Here is a 16,227-nt window from a genome sequence, read left to right as displayed (position 1 = left end):
CTTCAATCTATTTGAAGCCTCAAGTCTGCCTGATGCCCGGATCTGGCAGAGGAAGAACTGTTGCCCACCTTAGCTGGAGCAAAATCAGAGTTAGACGTCTAAAAGTCCTTTTTGTGCCAGTTGTACCCTGAGTAATGGCCTCAAATCCGGGGCTCCTTGTTGTTGGCCAAAAAAGTCCTACGCCCTCTAAATATAAATGTTTTCTTAGGCCCTACTCTATGTGTATTCCAGGGTATATTGGAATTCCTGCTTATAATTTGTGGCTGCCCTTGCACATAGTGCATATGCTTTACCAGTCTAGGAGTCCCTCTTTTTCCAAATGGGGAAAAATGTTTTCTGAAGCCATCCTCTATGTGTATTTCAGGGTGTATTGCAATGTATTGTTTCCCGCAGTGACCTGGGAGTCACAGATGTGTCCAGGCAACTTCTCCATGCTGTTCCTATTTCATTTCAGGGGCGTTTTCATTAATGTCAGTGTTTTTCAGGCCCCTTCAGACCTCCCGGAAGACACTGCATGAAAAATGCTAAAGTTTCCTATTGACTTCCTTTATGCTCGTTACTTGAGACGAGCACTCGAGCGTTACAAATTGCTCGACTTGAGTACCGAACACTGGAGCATTTTAGTGCTTGCCCATCACTAGTTACTATGAAATACTTCACATTTCTTGCAGTGGATTAAATACATGAAACCAAAGGATTATTTTTGCTTCTTCCTGTTAATAAGAGATTACATTTTCTGATGAGTATGCTTATTAACCTATATGTCATATTTATAGGATTAATGCTTTGGAAAGAGATATTTTCAATATTAAAGCGAAAATAGGAAGCTATGGCTCAATGAGGACAAGCAATACTGTATGCACAAAGAATGTGTGTGAGACTGGAAAACTTAACATAGCTGAGGTATGTTGCATTGAATTATTCTGTTATTTCATTAATAATATTGAAACTTTTGCCTTGAATAGATAGACACATATTTCTACTGACATTGCTATATTTTTCTACATTGATTTATACATTTCTACATTTTGTCTGTCACATTAAGATCAATGGCCATCATGTTGCCAAACAGAGTTCTATATAGATTTCTGCAAAAGTTTAAGTACAATTTGAAATATGGGATCTAAATCTAAGGTTTTATTAATCTAGTGGATCGGAGTAGCTCAATTATTTAGAGCTTTGATATCACTGAGTAGGATCGTCTACTAGACTGGTAAGCCCTCTATTAGGAAGAAATTCATTTGATAAAATAATATAGAATTGCATACTGTATCTTTTTACTTACATTTGTGTATACCGTAAAGATGTTAAAGGGGTTCTCCTGTGTATTAACTTTCCTGTGGATAAGTCATCAACATCAGGTTGGTGGGGTCCGACATTTGGAACCTCCAAAGAGCGTAGCTGAATATAAGTGATGCACAGATCTGCACTGCACAACTCCATATATAGAGGCCTATTCTAGCGTTGATCTGCCATACTTAGTACTTGCTATACATTGAACAGAGAGAAGACATGCAGCTTTAATGATTATGTCGGTCTGGCAGCAGAACTAATAACAGCTGGTCAGGGAGAACTCCTTTAACCCCTTCAGCCCCCAGCCTGTTTTCACCTTAAAGACCCGGCCATTTTTTGCAATTCTGACCAGTGTCACTTTGACAGGTTCTAACTCTGGAACGCTTCAACGGATCCTGGCGATTCTGACATTGTTTTTTCGTGACATATTGTACTTCATGTCAGTGGTAAATTTAGGCCGATATGTTTTGCGTTTATTTGTGAAAATTTTGGAAATTTGGCGAAAATTTTGCAATTGAAATTTTATGCCCATAAATCTGAGAGATATGTCACACAAAATAGTTACTAAATAACATGTTCCACATGTCTACTTTACATCAGCGCAATTTTTGAAAAAAAAAAAAAATTCCGTTAGGAAGTTAGAAGGGTTCAAAGTTCATCAGCAATTTCTCATTTTTCCAACAAAATTTACAAAAAAAATTTTTTTAGGTACCACATCACATTTGGAGTGATTTGAGAAACCTAGGCGACAGAAAATACCCAAACGTGACCCCATTCTAAAATCTGCACCTCTCACTCTGCTCAAAACCACATCCAAGAAGTTTATTAACCCTTTAGGAGCTTCACAGCAACCAAAGCAATGTAAAAGGAAAAATGAAAATAAAATTTAGTATTTTCACAAGGGTATCAGAAAAAATGCACCATAAAATGTATTGTCCATTTTCTCCTGAGTACGCAGATACCTCATATGTGGTCGAAATCAAATGTTTGGGCACATGGCAGGGCTCAGAAGGCAAGGAGCGCCATTTGAATTTGAGTGCAAAATTAGCTGCACTCATTAGCGGACGCCATGTCGGGTTTGAAGACCCCCTGAGGTGCCTAAACAATAGAGCTCCCCCACAAGTGACCCCATTTTGGAAACGAGAGCCATCATGGAATTTATCTAGCTGTTTAGTGAGCACTTTGAACCCCTGGAGGCTTCACAAAAGTTTGTAATGTTCAGCCGTGAAAATATTTTTTTTTTTTTTACCACAAAATTGTTTTTTTAAACAGGTAGCTTTTTTATTCACAAGGGTATCAGGAAAAAATGCACCATAAAACGTATTGTGCAATTTCTCCTGAGTACGACGATACCTCATATGTGGTGGAAATCAATTGTTTGGGTGCACGGCGGGGCTCAGAAGAGAAGGAGCGCCATTTCACAGCAAAATTGGTTGGAATTATTAGCGGACGCCATGTTGCGTTTGGAGACCCCCCTGAGGTGCCTAAACAATGGAGCTCCCCCACAATTGACCCCATTTTGGAAACTAGACCCCTCATGGAGTTTATCTAGCTGTTTAGTGAGCACTTTGAACCTCTGGAGGCTTCACAAACGTTTGTAATGTTCAGCCGTGAAAATATTTTATTTTTTTTTTACCACAAAATTGTTTTTTCAACCAGGTAGCTTTTTTTTCCACAAGGCTATCAGGAAAAAATGCACCATAAAACGTATTGTGCAATTTCTCCTGAGTACACAGATACCTCACATGTGGTGGAAATCAATTGTTTGGGCGCACGGCGGGGCTCAGAAGAGAAGGAGCGCCCCCACATGTGACCCCATTTTGGAAACTAGACCCTCCCCCATATACAAAAAAATTAGTTGGCGAAATAAAAAATACAGACGTCAGTAAGAAAAAAAAAATGAATAAAAAAAATATGAGCGCCTGCCACTAAGACCAGTGCCAAACGTGAGAGCGATGCACGAGTCTTGCATCGCATCATCTGCTCCAGTCTGGAAGCGAGCAACTGCGCTGGATAATGCGATGCGAGAGGGCGTGGATGGAGGGGCGGCAGATGAGAAAGGGCGCAGCGGATGGAAGATGGGAAAGGGTGCAGCGGATGGAGGAGCGGCAGAGGATGGGAAAGGGCACAGCAGGTGGAGGAGCGGCAGAGGATGGGAAAGGGCGCAGCGGATGGAGGAGCGGCAGAGGATGGGAAAGGGCGCAGCGAATGGAGGAGCGGCAGAGGATGGGAAATGGCGCAGCGGATGGAGGATGGGAAATGGCGCAGCGGATGGAGGAGCGGCGGAGGATGGGGAGGTGAGATTGGGGATAGCTACCTTACAGGATGGATCTAGGCAGCAGGATCACAGCAGACAGAAGAGGCAGCAGATGAAGGAGGCAACAGATTGAGGAGGGTGAGAGGGGGAAGTAGATGAAGAGGATGGGAGAGAACAGGCAGCAGATCGGGGAGGGGGGCAGAGTCTGATGGGAGAGAGCACATGAGGGAGGTAGGTAGCACATGGAGGGGGGAAGGCAGCAAGGGAGGCAGCACATGGAAGGGTGGGGAGGCAGCACATGGAGGGGGGGAGGCAGCACATGGAGGGGGGGAGGCAGCATATGGAGGAGGAGGGGGGGAGGTGTAGTGGCGGATGGAGAAGGGGCAACCGATGGAGGAGGCGGCGGCCGATCGGGAACAGTGGCGGCCGATTCGGGGGCAGCGGCGGCTGAAAAAGGTGGGTGCGACGGCGGCGGGTGCGACGGCGGCGGAGGCAGCGGCGTGGCTAGCGGTGCCGGCGTGGACAGTGGCAGGCGTGGCGGCGACAGCGGCGTGGCTGGCGGGGACAGCGGCGTGCCTGGCGGTGGCGATTGGGGACAGCGGCAGGGTGATCGGGTACAGCGGCGTGGCAGCGGTGGCGGGGACAGCTGCGGTGACAGTAGCTGGGACAGCGGCGTGGCTGGCAGTGGCGGTGGGGACAGCGGCGTGGCTGGCAGTGGTGATTGGGGACAGCGGTGGGGTGAGCGGTGTGGCTGGCGGTGGCGGGGACAGCGGCGTGGCTGGCGGGGACAGCGGCGTGGCTGGCGGTGGCGATCGGGGACAGCGGCGGGGTGATTGGGTACAGCGGAGTGGCTGGCGGTGGTGGGGACAGCGGCGGTGACAGTGGCGGGGACAGCGGCGTGGCTGGCGGTGGCGATCGGGGACAGCGGCGGGGTGAGCAGCATGGCTGGCGGTGGCGAGGACAGCGGCATGGCTGGCGGTGGTGATCGGGGACAGCGGCGGGGTGATCCGGTACAGCGGCGTGGCTGGCGGTGGTGGGGACAGCGGCGGTGACAGTGGCGGGGACAGCGGCGTGGCTGGCGGTGGCAGCGGGGACAGAGGCGTGGCTGGTGGTGGCGGGGACAGCGGCCTGGCTGGCGGTGGCGGGGACAGCGGCGGTGACAGTGGCGAGGACAGTGGCGGTGTCAGTAGTGGGGACAGCGGCGTGGTTAGCGGTGGTGGCGGGGACAGCGGTGTGGCTGGCGGTGGCGATCGGGGACAGCGGCGGGGTGAGCGGCATGGCTGGCGGTGGCGGGGACAGTGGCGTGGCTGGCGGGGACAGCGGCGTGGCTGGCGGTGGCGATTGGGGACAGCGGCGGGGTGATCGGGGACAGCGGCGTGGCTGGCGGTGGCGGGGACAGCGGCGTGGTGATTGGGGGCAGCGGCGGGGCGATTGAGGCAGCGGCGGGGCGATTGAGGACAGCGGTGGGTGACGTACCCAGTACGTCAAGGGTCGTTAAGGGGTTAAATGGAATCTGTCACTAGCTTTTTGCTTCCCCATCTGAGAGCAGCATGATGTAGGTGCAGTGACCCTGATCCAGCGATGTATCACTTACCTGGCTGCTTAGTGTTGTTTTGATGAAATCACTGTTTTATCGGAAACACATCTACTAGCTTAGCTCTGTATAAGCCTCCCTACACCATTAATTGACAGGTTTATGTATTAACTGTGCATAGGCAGAAAGCTACCAAAGTAGTGTTTATAGAAAGTTTATGAATATGGAGGACTACATAGCAGATTTAACAGTCCTTTAGTGATAAGCTCCAGCTGATAAAACACCAATTTTATGAAAACTACATTAATAAGGCCAGTTAAGGGATATATTGCTGGAATCATGGCCTCTGTCTCTACATTATGTTGCTCTCAAGTTAGGAGACCAAAATCTGATGACAAATTTCCATTAAAGGGAATCTGTCAACATGTTTTTGCTATCTCCATATGAGAGCAGCATAATGTAGGAAAAGAGTCCCTGATTCCAGTGATGTATCACTTAGTTTACTTTGTGCAGCAGTTGTGAATCAATTAGACCTTTTAGACGTAGCATCTTTTTGTATACATTGTATATAGCTAGCATAAACCCAGTTTCTGCCACAAGGATCGCCATAAGCAACAGTATGGAGAGTAGATTGCGGTGAATCCCTGGCGCTACCACTGACAAAGGTTTATATAGGAGGTAACTATGAAAAACTTTCAGTGACTAAGAAAGGAGTCAGTTCTATTCCGAAATGCATTGCAATAAATTGGAGGTTTTTTATACTTACCGCCTGAATTAACCTTTGTTAGCTGCATCACTTGGGATCCACTGCACTTTACTTGTCATGTCCTATTCACATTGGTGTGAGTACAGTAGCTGGTGCAGCAGCCATGATTGAATTTTACATCACTCTTCACATAGTTGAACCGCGCACAACCTGGTCATGTGAGCGACCAACCCTCCAACTCACGCTCAATTGTTCCTATGGTGTTACACAGGAAGCAGCTCTTGTTTTTTTCTTATCGCTATGAGAAACAATACAGTATGCTTCATGGTTTCTCTCCTTGCTGTTTCTACTATTACAAATAAAACAATATTACATGCATAAATAAAATGCAAATAAATGCATTTGACTCACAGGGGTTATTTCTCACGTGGTCTGTTAAGAATCTAAAAATCATAATTTCTTCATTTTAAAGTCAGTGGCCTCATGGTTTGGCAATGTATTCAATCGTTTTTTGTTTTTTTTTTTTAAATGCAACTGTCCTGTCAACTTCTGTGTCTCTATTTGTATTTATTTTGATTTTATAGTTTCGGATCTACTGTAGGTTTTCTTCTTGTTGGGAGTGACATTTCAGTGTGAGGAGGCTTATAAGCCATGTAATGCTCCTCTGGGAAATTAAATATGGAAATTGCCTCTTCAGAGAGGAGGACTTAAACACTATTGTTATCTATTGGAAATAGCAATCCTGAAAGTGAGCATCAACCCTTTGCTTTTTTCCTTGCTATATTACTTAGGAGAAAGGTCAAACCAAAATCTCAATTTGAAGACACTGTGTTTCGGGGTGCTGTATCTCATTTGTGCAAAGCAAGAGATATGATTTGGCTCTATGAGTGTTTTTTTTTGAAGTTTTAAAGAGGCAATGTGGATATTTAATTTACCAGAGGAGCATTGCATGGCTTATAAGCCTCTTCATTGTTATGACTGAGCACTACCACTCACACAGGGATGAACAAACCAGGAGAGATGTTATACCTGTAATCAACAGTTCTATAGAATAAGCCCTAAATCTGACCCTGATTTGTCCCTGCTTAACCGCAGAGGTTGGCACCGTAAGAATAGGAAATGGCTTCCCCACTCAACATCAGATTATCCTGAGTGGCTTTAATTGTACTCTCAACAATAAAAAAGTGTTACACTAAACAAGTAACATATTTGAAGTGCACCCAGGCAGAGTGTGAGGCAGAGGGCTTAAAACGTGTCAATACAGTCATACAGGGAAGAGAGAGGAAACTCAAAAGACTTATGGAATACGTGGAAACCACACAAATCCCAAATATAAAACAAAGGAAAGAATGCTGGGCAAGGGAAACACACAACCAAACCACAGTGATTATCCTTAACTAAAGAGGTAGAATTCCAAACATCCATCTATCCTGGAATATAGCTATCAATGAATGCATGTGCATGGCAAGTATAAATAGACCCTCCTAAGATGTGATAAGGCAAACCAAATGTGAAAGTGAACACCCCTGAATATAAATAAAAGGAAAGCAGGGGAAAGACAAGAGAACCATCAGCATTATAATAGAGACAAAACAGGCTGTGGTCCAATAGAAGGGGAAACCGAACTGACCATACAACCATAGGTCAGCAGATCGAGCCCCCTAGTCGAGCCATGACACTCACACTGGCATGCCAGGCATCTTACTCTACACAAGCAGATACGTTACCTCTTATATCCTAGTCAGAAGGCTCTCATACAGCCAAATCAGATCTCATGCTTTACACTAAGGAGATGCAATACCTCAAAACATTGTATCTGCAAATTGAAATTCTGATCTGGCTTTTATCCTAAGTCATATGTCAAAGCTCAATAAAGGGTCAATATTGACTTGTAGGATTGCTACTTCCAATAAATGGCACTAGCGTTCAAGTCCTCTTCCTGTCTGAAGAGGCAATTTGCATATGTTATGCTGTAAAATCTTCATTGTATACATGGAATAATAACCATTGTATGCTTGGAAAAATATTTGCATGTTGAATACTTTGTTCATGGACTCTTAAGTACGTGATGTTGCTATAGCCTCCTGGAGTAAATGGCTCTTAATTACTAATTGCTTATAGTATGAAATACCGATTACCTTTTCAAGATTTGCAAGATCAGGTTCGAATAACATTTTCACTACAAGAGTATTCTACTTTCCGATGAATGTATGTACTTTATGTGCCAAACCTCCAATGCATGTTGTGTGGTGAGATAAAATAGCATTATAAAAATATTGCAGTAGAAACTTATTATAGGATCAATTCACAGCTATTATTTTCAATTAATTTCTTGCTACACCTGGGGAGTGATGCTAGTAAATACATTGATTTTCTAATTAAAGTTTTATTTAAAACCTATTACTAGGTTTACTAGTGCTGCAACCTCTTCACTTCTTTAACAGAGGTCTTCTGTCTTTCTATGTCCACCCTAAGTTATGGTATATTTTAGCAATATGCTCTAACATGTTATTGTGGGAATAATTATTGAATGTTCTCAGTGAGAGGAACAAAATTATAATCTTTTGATACCTTTTAAGGGCTAACTAAAATAAAATAAAGTGATGTTACAAAGCAAGCTTTCGAGACATCTCAGATCCCTTCATCAGGCATGGTATGACAAAATATCTGAAGAAACACAAATATATGCACAAACAGGGCAGAGGGATGGCATAATAAAAGACATTTAAATAAACAAACACTGAGCTTAGAAAGTGAATCCTTAATTAGCTTTGATTAGTGGTAGGAGAGTTTTATTGTCCCAATATCAATGTAGGATCAGAAGTTTGGTGAGTCTCTGGAATAGATTCCTCAGATTTTGTAATGGTCCGTAAATCCTCCTGAAAGGTTGAGTCCTGTGTCCACAGAGTTAAATATTTTAATGAATTTGTATTCCCAGACCCTGCGATGGTTCTGTGATCTAAAGTTGCCTTTTAATATGGCAACTTTCATGTGGTTTATGTTGTGTCCTGAAGCACAGAAATGTTTGGCCACAGGTAAATGGATTTTTTTTTTCTGTAATTGTGTGGCGGTGAGATTTCATCCTTGCTCTCAGTCTCTGTCCTGTTTCTCCAACATAGAGGCCCCCAATAGGACATACTGTATAGTGCACAGGATTAAGTACACCACGTTGGAAGAGTAACATGTGAATGTCCCAGGAATCTTATAGTCCTGCTGTGTGTTAAAGATCTGTATCCGGTCTTTGGTCTCTACATGAGTGCAGGTTTTGAAGCACTTTACATTGCAAGGATAAGTTCCTCTTGGTGTGTCTGAGGGCATAGAACTTTGGATCATGATGCTCTGTAAATTAGGAGGTTGCCTGTAGCACAGCAATGGAGGATCTTTGAATATTGTTTTTAACCGGTTATCCTTGTGTAGAATGTGGTGAAGTTTCTTGGCCGTTTGTTACGGGGGGCTGTCTGATAATAACCTAAAGGAGTATCAGACAGTCAGGGTCCACCGTGCAAAGACTCTGCTGCAGACTATGGCAGAGTGCAATACCTCTGTTAACTCACAGAAGGATATAAGTAAGTAAAGCAATTCCTCCCGTACTTGGGTGTGTGGAATGATCTCTGTTAATAATCACAGAGACAAAGGCAATGTGTGCGAAATGGCATCTACCAAGGTCCGCTCTTCTAGTGGTGCAAAAGAGACGAACAGCAGCGTAAGCCGCACAAAGCTCCTACCTGCGTTCGCTCCACTAGTGTGCGAGGACACGAACCACTAGATATGGCACCTGCCTAGGTCCGCTCTTCTAGTGGTGCAAAAGAGACGAACAGCAGCGTAAGCCGCACAAAGCTCCTACCTCTGTTCGCTCCCCTAGTGTGCGAGGATACGAACAACTGCCAGACGCAGTATAAGGAACGTTACCCTAGCGGCAACGTCCACCTACGAGTCGAACCACAAGGCCCAGCCAGACCATGTGCCTCAGGCACCTGCCTATGTCCGCTCCCCTAAGAGGTAAGGATACGGACAGCAGCCGAAGCTGTAAGGTATAAGAACGCTACCCTGCCGGTAGCGCTCACCTAGCATAGACAGAGGAATGCCTAGAGGAACGCGCACAGAGTGTCTACTCTTATGCATGAACCAAGAGGACTGGGCGCCATGCGGCGTGTGTCAGGGTCTTATATAGACTCTGTGCCTCATCCAAGATGGAGGACACCAGAGCCAATCCGCTGCCAGAACGACAGGAGTGACGTCATGCTGGCCTATCACTGAGCAAGGCATCACAAGCACATGACCAGCGACCAATCGCATAGAAGGTGTCAGAGACATGTGACCTCGTGTCAGCGATGATGTCACCCGCACATGTGCAATGGCTCCAAGATAGGACTTAGTCTCTGGCGCTCGCACATGTGCAGTAGCAAGAAATCTGGACTTAGTCTCCAGCGCTCGCACATGTGCAGTAGCAAGAAATCTGGACTTAGTCTCCAGCGCTCGCACATGTGCAGTAGCAAGAAATCTGGACATAGTCTCCAGTGCTCGCAGCAACCGTAACAGTACCTCCCCCTCAAGGGCCCCCCTCCCGGCGACGCAGGTAATCGGCAACTAAGTCGGGAGCATGGACAGCCTCCTCAGGCTCCCAAGAGCGATGTTCCGGGCCGTAACCCTCCCAATCTATCAAGAAGAACCTGCGCCCTCTCACCATCTTAGAACCAACTATGGCTCGTACCTCATAGCTAGAGCGAGAGGAATCAGAGGCAGGAGAGTGAACTTCACGAGCGTGAGGTAAAATAGCCGGCTTTAGCAGTGAGACATGGAATTTGTCATGAATCCTAAGATGGACGGGTAACTTCAATTGGTAGACTACAGGATTTACCTGTCGAAGAACCTCATAAGGACCCAGGAAGCGAGGAGCAAATTTGACAGAGCTCACTCTAAGTCTCACGTGTTTTGCAGAGAGACACACAAAGTCCCCTGGAGAAAAGACAGGAGCCGGGCGACGAAACCGATCGGACACTGTCTTCATACGGTCCTTAGCTGCTTGGATCGACTCTTGAGTCCGATCCCAAACCTCTCTGGCATTAGTTTCCCAGTCGGCCACAAGAGGAGGAGGTGCAGCAGCGGGAAACGGTACCGGTACCCTAGGGTGTTGCCCATTATTGAGTATGAACGGTGTCTGCCCAGTGGCCTCAGCCAGCGAATTGTTAAGGGCAAATTCTGCCCAGGGTAGGAGGGAGGACCAGTTATCGTGGTTCTCAGCAACAAAGTGTCGAAGGTATATAATCATAGATTGATTGGTACGCTCAACCAAACCATTGGTCTCCGGATGGTACGCCGAAGAGAGATTCAACTCAATTTGCAGAAGGCTACAAAGATCTCGCCAGAAACGGGAAGTAAATTGAGGGCCTCTATCACAAATGATACGATCTGGCATCCCGTGAAGCCTAAAGACATGCTTGAGGAATAGTTTGGCTAGTACCCTGGAAGATGGGATTCTCGATAACGGTACGAGATGAACCATCCGGGAGAAATGGTCCGTAATGACCCACACAAATCTATGTCCCTGTGAACATGGAAGATCACCCACAAAATCCATGCCTACCACCTCCCATGGTCTATCTGGCACTGGTAAAGGATGCAAGAGCCCAGCCGGTCTCTGCCGTAATGGACGGTTGCGAGCACACGAGTAGCAGGAACCGACATATCTCTTGACGTGGCTGGCTAAGTGTGGCCACCAATACCACCTCTCCAGTAACTCTCGTGTCCGCCTAATACCAAAATGCCCACCCACCTTTGAGGTGTGGGCCCATGACAGTATATCATTCTGTCGATCAGGCGGAACAAAGGTCTTGCCCGGTGGGATTTGGTCTAACGTCACAGGGGAGAGCGTATGAAAAACCCTGGAGGGAAGGATAAGACGAGGTTCGTCAATCTCTTCCTGGGTAGAAAGCATAGAGCGAGACAGGGCGTCTGCCTTGTTATTCTTACTCCCAGACAGATAGTTGATGGAGAAGTGAAAGCGGGAGAAAAACAAGGACCAGCGGGCTTGGCGAGGATTCAGACGCTGAGCGGTTTGTAAGTACGTCAGATTCTTATGGTCTGTATAGACCTGGAAAGGATGTTTCGCTCCTTCCAGCAAGTGACGCCACTCCTCCAAGGCTAATCTCAGGGCGAGCAGTTTCCTATCCCCAATGGTATAGTTTCTCTCTGCCGGTGAAAAGGTTTTCGCAAAGAAGAAACACGGCCTTTTTCTACCTGCACCATTCTTTTGATACAAGACCGCACCAGCACCCACTGAAGAGGCATCAACCTCCAAGAGGAAGGGCTTACTCTCATCGGGTCTTTGAAGAACGGGAGCAGTTGAAAAGTGTCTTTTTACTGCCTCAAAAGCCTGAGATGTCTCAGTAGACCAGGCTTTGGGATTAGCACCTTTCTTAGTCAAGGCCACCAAAGGGGCCACCAAAGTAGAAAAATGGGGTATGAACTGCCTGTAATAATTTATGAATCCTAAGAAGCGTTGCACCGCCTTCAAGGAATGAGGTTCGGACCATTGCAGGACAGCAGAGAGCTTCGCAGGATCCATAGCCAGACCCTTTTGTGAGATAATGTAACCCAAAAAAGGCAATGAGGACTGCTCGAATACACATTTCTCGAGTTTAGCAAACAATGAGTGCTCCCTTAAACGGGAAAGGACACGAACGACATCCTGACGATGAGTCTCCAGATCAGGAGAAAAAATCAGGATGTCGTCCAGATACACCACTACTGAGGATAACAGTAAATCCCTGAACACATCGTTTACGAAGTCCTGAAATACTGCGGGTGCATTACATAACCCAAAAGGCATGACGAGGTATTCATAGTGACCGTCTCGGGTGTTAAAAGCGGTCTTCCATTCGTCACCCTCTCGAATTCGTACCAAGTTATACGCACCCCGCAGATCCAACTTCGTAAAAACTTGAGCTCCTCTCAGTCTGTCAAAGAGCTCCGAAATTAAAGATAATGGGTATTTGTTCTTTATTGTGATTGCGTTGAGACCCCTGTAATCTATGCAGGGACGCAAATCACCCTCTTTCTTCCGAACAAAGAAAAACCCAGCTCCTGCGGGAGAGACAGACTTACGAATGAACCCTTTCTCTAAACTCTCTCTTATATAGGTCGACATGGCCTCCGACTCAGGTATCGACAGGGGGTAAACCCTGCCTTTAGGTGGAACCGAACCTGGGATAAGGTCTATGGCACAGTCATACGGCCTATGGGGTGGAAGAACCTCAGCACCCTGTTTGGAGAACACGTCAGCGAAATCCAGATAGGGTGTAGGTATGGGAGAGAGATCAGTAGATGCAACCGCAATGACCTTAGGTGGTAAGGGAAGACATCGGGACTGACATTTCGAACCCCAACTAATAATGCTGTCGGACTCCCAGTCAATGTGAGGAGCATGAGTCCGAAGCCATGGGAGACCCAGAAGGACGTCATCTATACCCTCAGGCAAAACAAGAAAAGAAATCTCCTCTATGTGACCCTGAGACAGGGAAAGGCGCAAGGGAACTGTCCTCAATGTAATGGAGTCAGACAACATAGTTCCATTAACAACACGGACAGGAATAGGCGCCTCTAACATGATAGAGGGAATATTGTGTCCCTTTACAAATCCTGAGGACACAAAAGTCCCGTCAGCTCCGGAATCCACAAAAGCCATAATAGGCCATGTATTCTCAGATAACGAGAGCTGACCTGGGATACAACACTTAGAGGGTGCAGAAGACGTCTCTAGTAACCCCCCTCTAATGGTTACTAGGCCAGGGAGTTTCCCTGACGACTAGGACACTTGTTGGCATAGTGCCCAGCCTGACGACATACGTAACATATAGGAGGACCAGACTTGCGTAATCTGGAAGACGTATGACCTAACTCCATAGGAGTGGGAGATGTTTCAGATGCTGAGGAAGATGGTAGTGGACCCTCAACAACTGGAATAGCCCGATGCTTAGGGCGTGAGGAAGAGACCTCGAGTCTACGTTCCTTATGGCGTACATCGATCCTCGTTGCTACTGTGATCAAGTCCTCCAGAGAAGCAGGGACCTCACGAGTAGCAAGAGCATCCTTGACATAGCCTGCCAACCCTCTCCAGAAGATAGGAATCAACACCTTCTCTGGCCAATCTAGTTCTGCCACCAGAGTTCTAAAAGCAATGGCATAAGAACTAGTGGATACCGAACCCTGAGATAGATCTAACAGTCTCAGGGCCGCATCATGGGTAACCTGCGGACCCATGAATACCGCCTTAAGAGCATCAAGAAAGTCTTGATGTCTCAGAGTAACCACATCAGAGCGCTCCCATAGGGGAGTCGCCCATTCTAAGGCTCAGTCCTAATGTTACGGGGGGCTGTCTGATAATAACCTAAAGGAGTATCAGACAGTCAGGGTCCACCGTGCAAAGACTCTGCTGCAGACTATGGCAGAGTGCAATACCTCTGTTAACTCACAGAAGGATATAAGTAAGTAAAGCAATTCCTCCCGTACTTGGGTGTGTGGAATGATCTCTGTTAATAATCACAGAGACAAAGGCAATGTGTGCGAAATGGCATCTACCAAGGTCCGCTCTTCTAGTGGTGCAAAAGAGACGAACAGCAGCGTAAGCCGCACAAAGCTCCTACCTGCGTTCGCTCCACTAGTGTGCGAGAACACGAACCACTAGATATGGCACCTGCCTAGGTCCGCTCTTCTAGTGGTGCAAAAGAGACGAACAGCAGCGTAAGCCGCACAAAGCTCCTACCTCTGTTCGCTCCCCTAGTGTGCGAGGATACGAACAACTGCCAGACGCAGTATAAGGAACGTTACCCTAGCGGCAACGTCCACCTACGAGTCGAACCACAAGGCCCAGCCAGACCATGTGCCTCAGGCACCTGCCTATGTCCGCTCCCCTAAGAGGTGAGGATACGGACAGCAGCCGAAGCTGTAAGGTATAAGAACGCTACCCTGCCGGTAGCGCTCACCTAGCATAGACAGAGGAATGCCTAGAGGAACGCGCACAGAGCGTCTACTCTTATGCATGAACCAAGAGGACTGAGCGCCATGCGGCGTATGTCAGAGTCTTATATAGACTCTGTGCCTCATCCAAGATGGAGGACACCAGAGCCAATCCGCTGCCAGAACGACAGGAGTGACGTCATGCTGGCCTATCACTGAGCAAGGCATCACAAGCACATGACCAGCGACCAATCGGCATAGAAGGTGTCAGAGACATGTGACCTCGTGTCAGCGATGATGTCACCCGCACATGTGCAATGGCTCCAAGATAGGACTTAGTCTCTGGCGCTCGCACATGTGCAGTAGCAAGAAATCTGGACTTAGTCTCCAGCGCTCGCACATGTGCAGTAGCAAGAAATCTGGACTTAGTCTCCAGCGCTCGCACATGTGCAGTAGCAAGAAATCTGGACATAGTCTCCAGTGCTCGCAGCAACCGTAACACCGTTCTTCTCAGTACCTCAAGCTGTGGGTTGTATGTCACCACCAGAGGTACTCGACTATTTTCCTCTTTTTGTTTGTATTGAAGCAGTTCACTTCTAGGGGGTCCTTGTTGCTCTAGTAGAGCTCTATTAGATCAACAAGGACCCCTAGAAGTGAACTGCTTCAATACAAACAAAAAGAGGAAAATAGTCGAGTACCTCTGGTGGTGACATACAACCCACAGCTTGAGGTACTGAGAAGAACGGCCAAGAAACTTCACCAGATTCTACACAAGGATAACCGGTTAAAAACAATATTCAAAGATCCTCCATTGCTGTGCTACAGGCAACCTCCTAATTTACGGAAGCATCATGATCCAAAGTTCTATGCCCTCAGACACACCAAGAGGAACTTATCCTTGCAATGTAAAGAGCTGCAAAACCTGCACTCATGTAGAGACCAAAGACCGGATACAGATCCCTAACATACAGCAGGACTATAAGATTCCTGGGACATTCACATGTTCCTCTTCCAACGTGGTGTACTTAATCCTGTGTACTATATGTCCTATTGGGAGCCTCTATGTTGGAGAAACAGGACAGAGACTGAGAGCAAGGATGAGATCTCCCCGCCACACAATTACAGACAAAAAAATCCATTTACCTGTTGCCAAACATTTCTGTGCTTCAGGACACAACGTAAACCACATGAAAGTTGTCATATTAAAAGGCAACTTCAGATCACAGAGCCATCGCAGGGTCTGGGAATACAAATTCATTAAAATGTTTATCTCTGTGGACACAGGACTCAACCTTTCAGGAGGATTTACGGACCATTACAAAATCTGAGGAATCTATTCCAGAGACTCACCAGACCTCTGATCCTACATGGATATTGGGACAATAAAACTCTCACACCACTAATCAAAGCTAATTAAGGATTCACTTTCTAAGCTCAGTGTTTGTTTATTTAAATATATTTTATTATGCCATCCCTCTGCTC

At 46.6% G+C, this 16,227-nt stretch overlaps 1 protein-coding gene across 1 annotated transcript in view; it reads left to right on the top strand.

Moving 5' to 3' along the window:
• Positions 1-784: 784 nt before the first annotated feature.
• LOC142293071 (uncharacterized) overlaps positions 785-16,227 on the top strand; it is a 137,444-nt gene continuing 122,001 nt past the window's right edge. The window contains exon 1 of the mRNA XM_075337807.1: positions 785-903. Coding sequence (XP_075193922.1) covers positions 838-903 — 66 coding nt within the window. The 5' untranslated portion in view covers positions 785-837. The remainder of the gene's footprint in view (positions 904-16,227) is intronic.

The sequence above is a fragment of the Anomaloglossus baeobatrachus genome, chromosome 1 (genome assembly GCF_048569485.1).
Source record: "Anomaloglossus baeobatrachus isolate aAnoBae1 chromosome 1, aAnoBae1.hap1, whole genome shotgun sequence".
NCBI classification, from domain to species: Eukaryota; Metazoa; Chordata; class Amphibia; order Anura; family Aromobatidae; genus Anomaloglossus; species Anomaloglossus baeobatrachus.
Note: the sequence above shows the minus strand (reverse complement) of the source record. Positions and strands in the feature narration are given on the sequence as shown.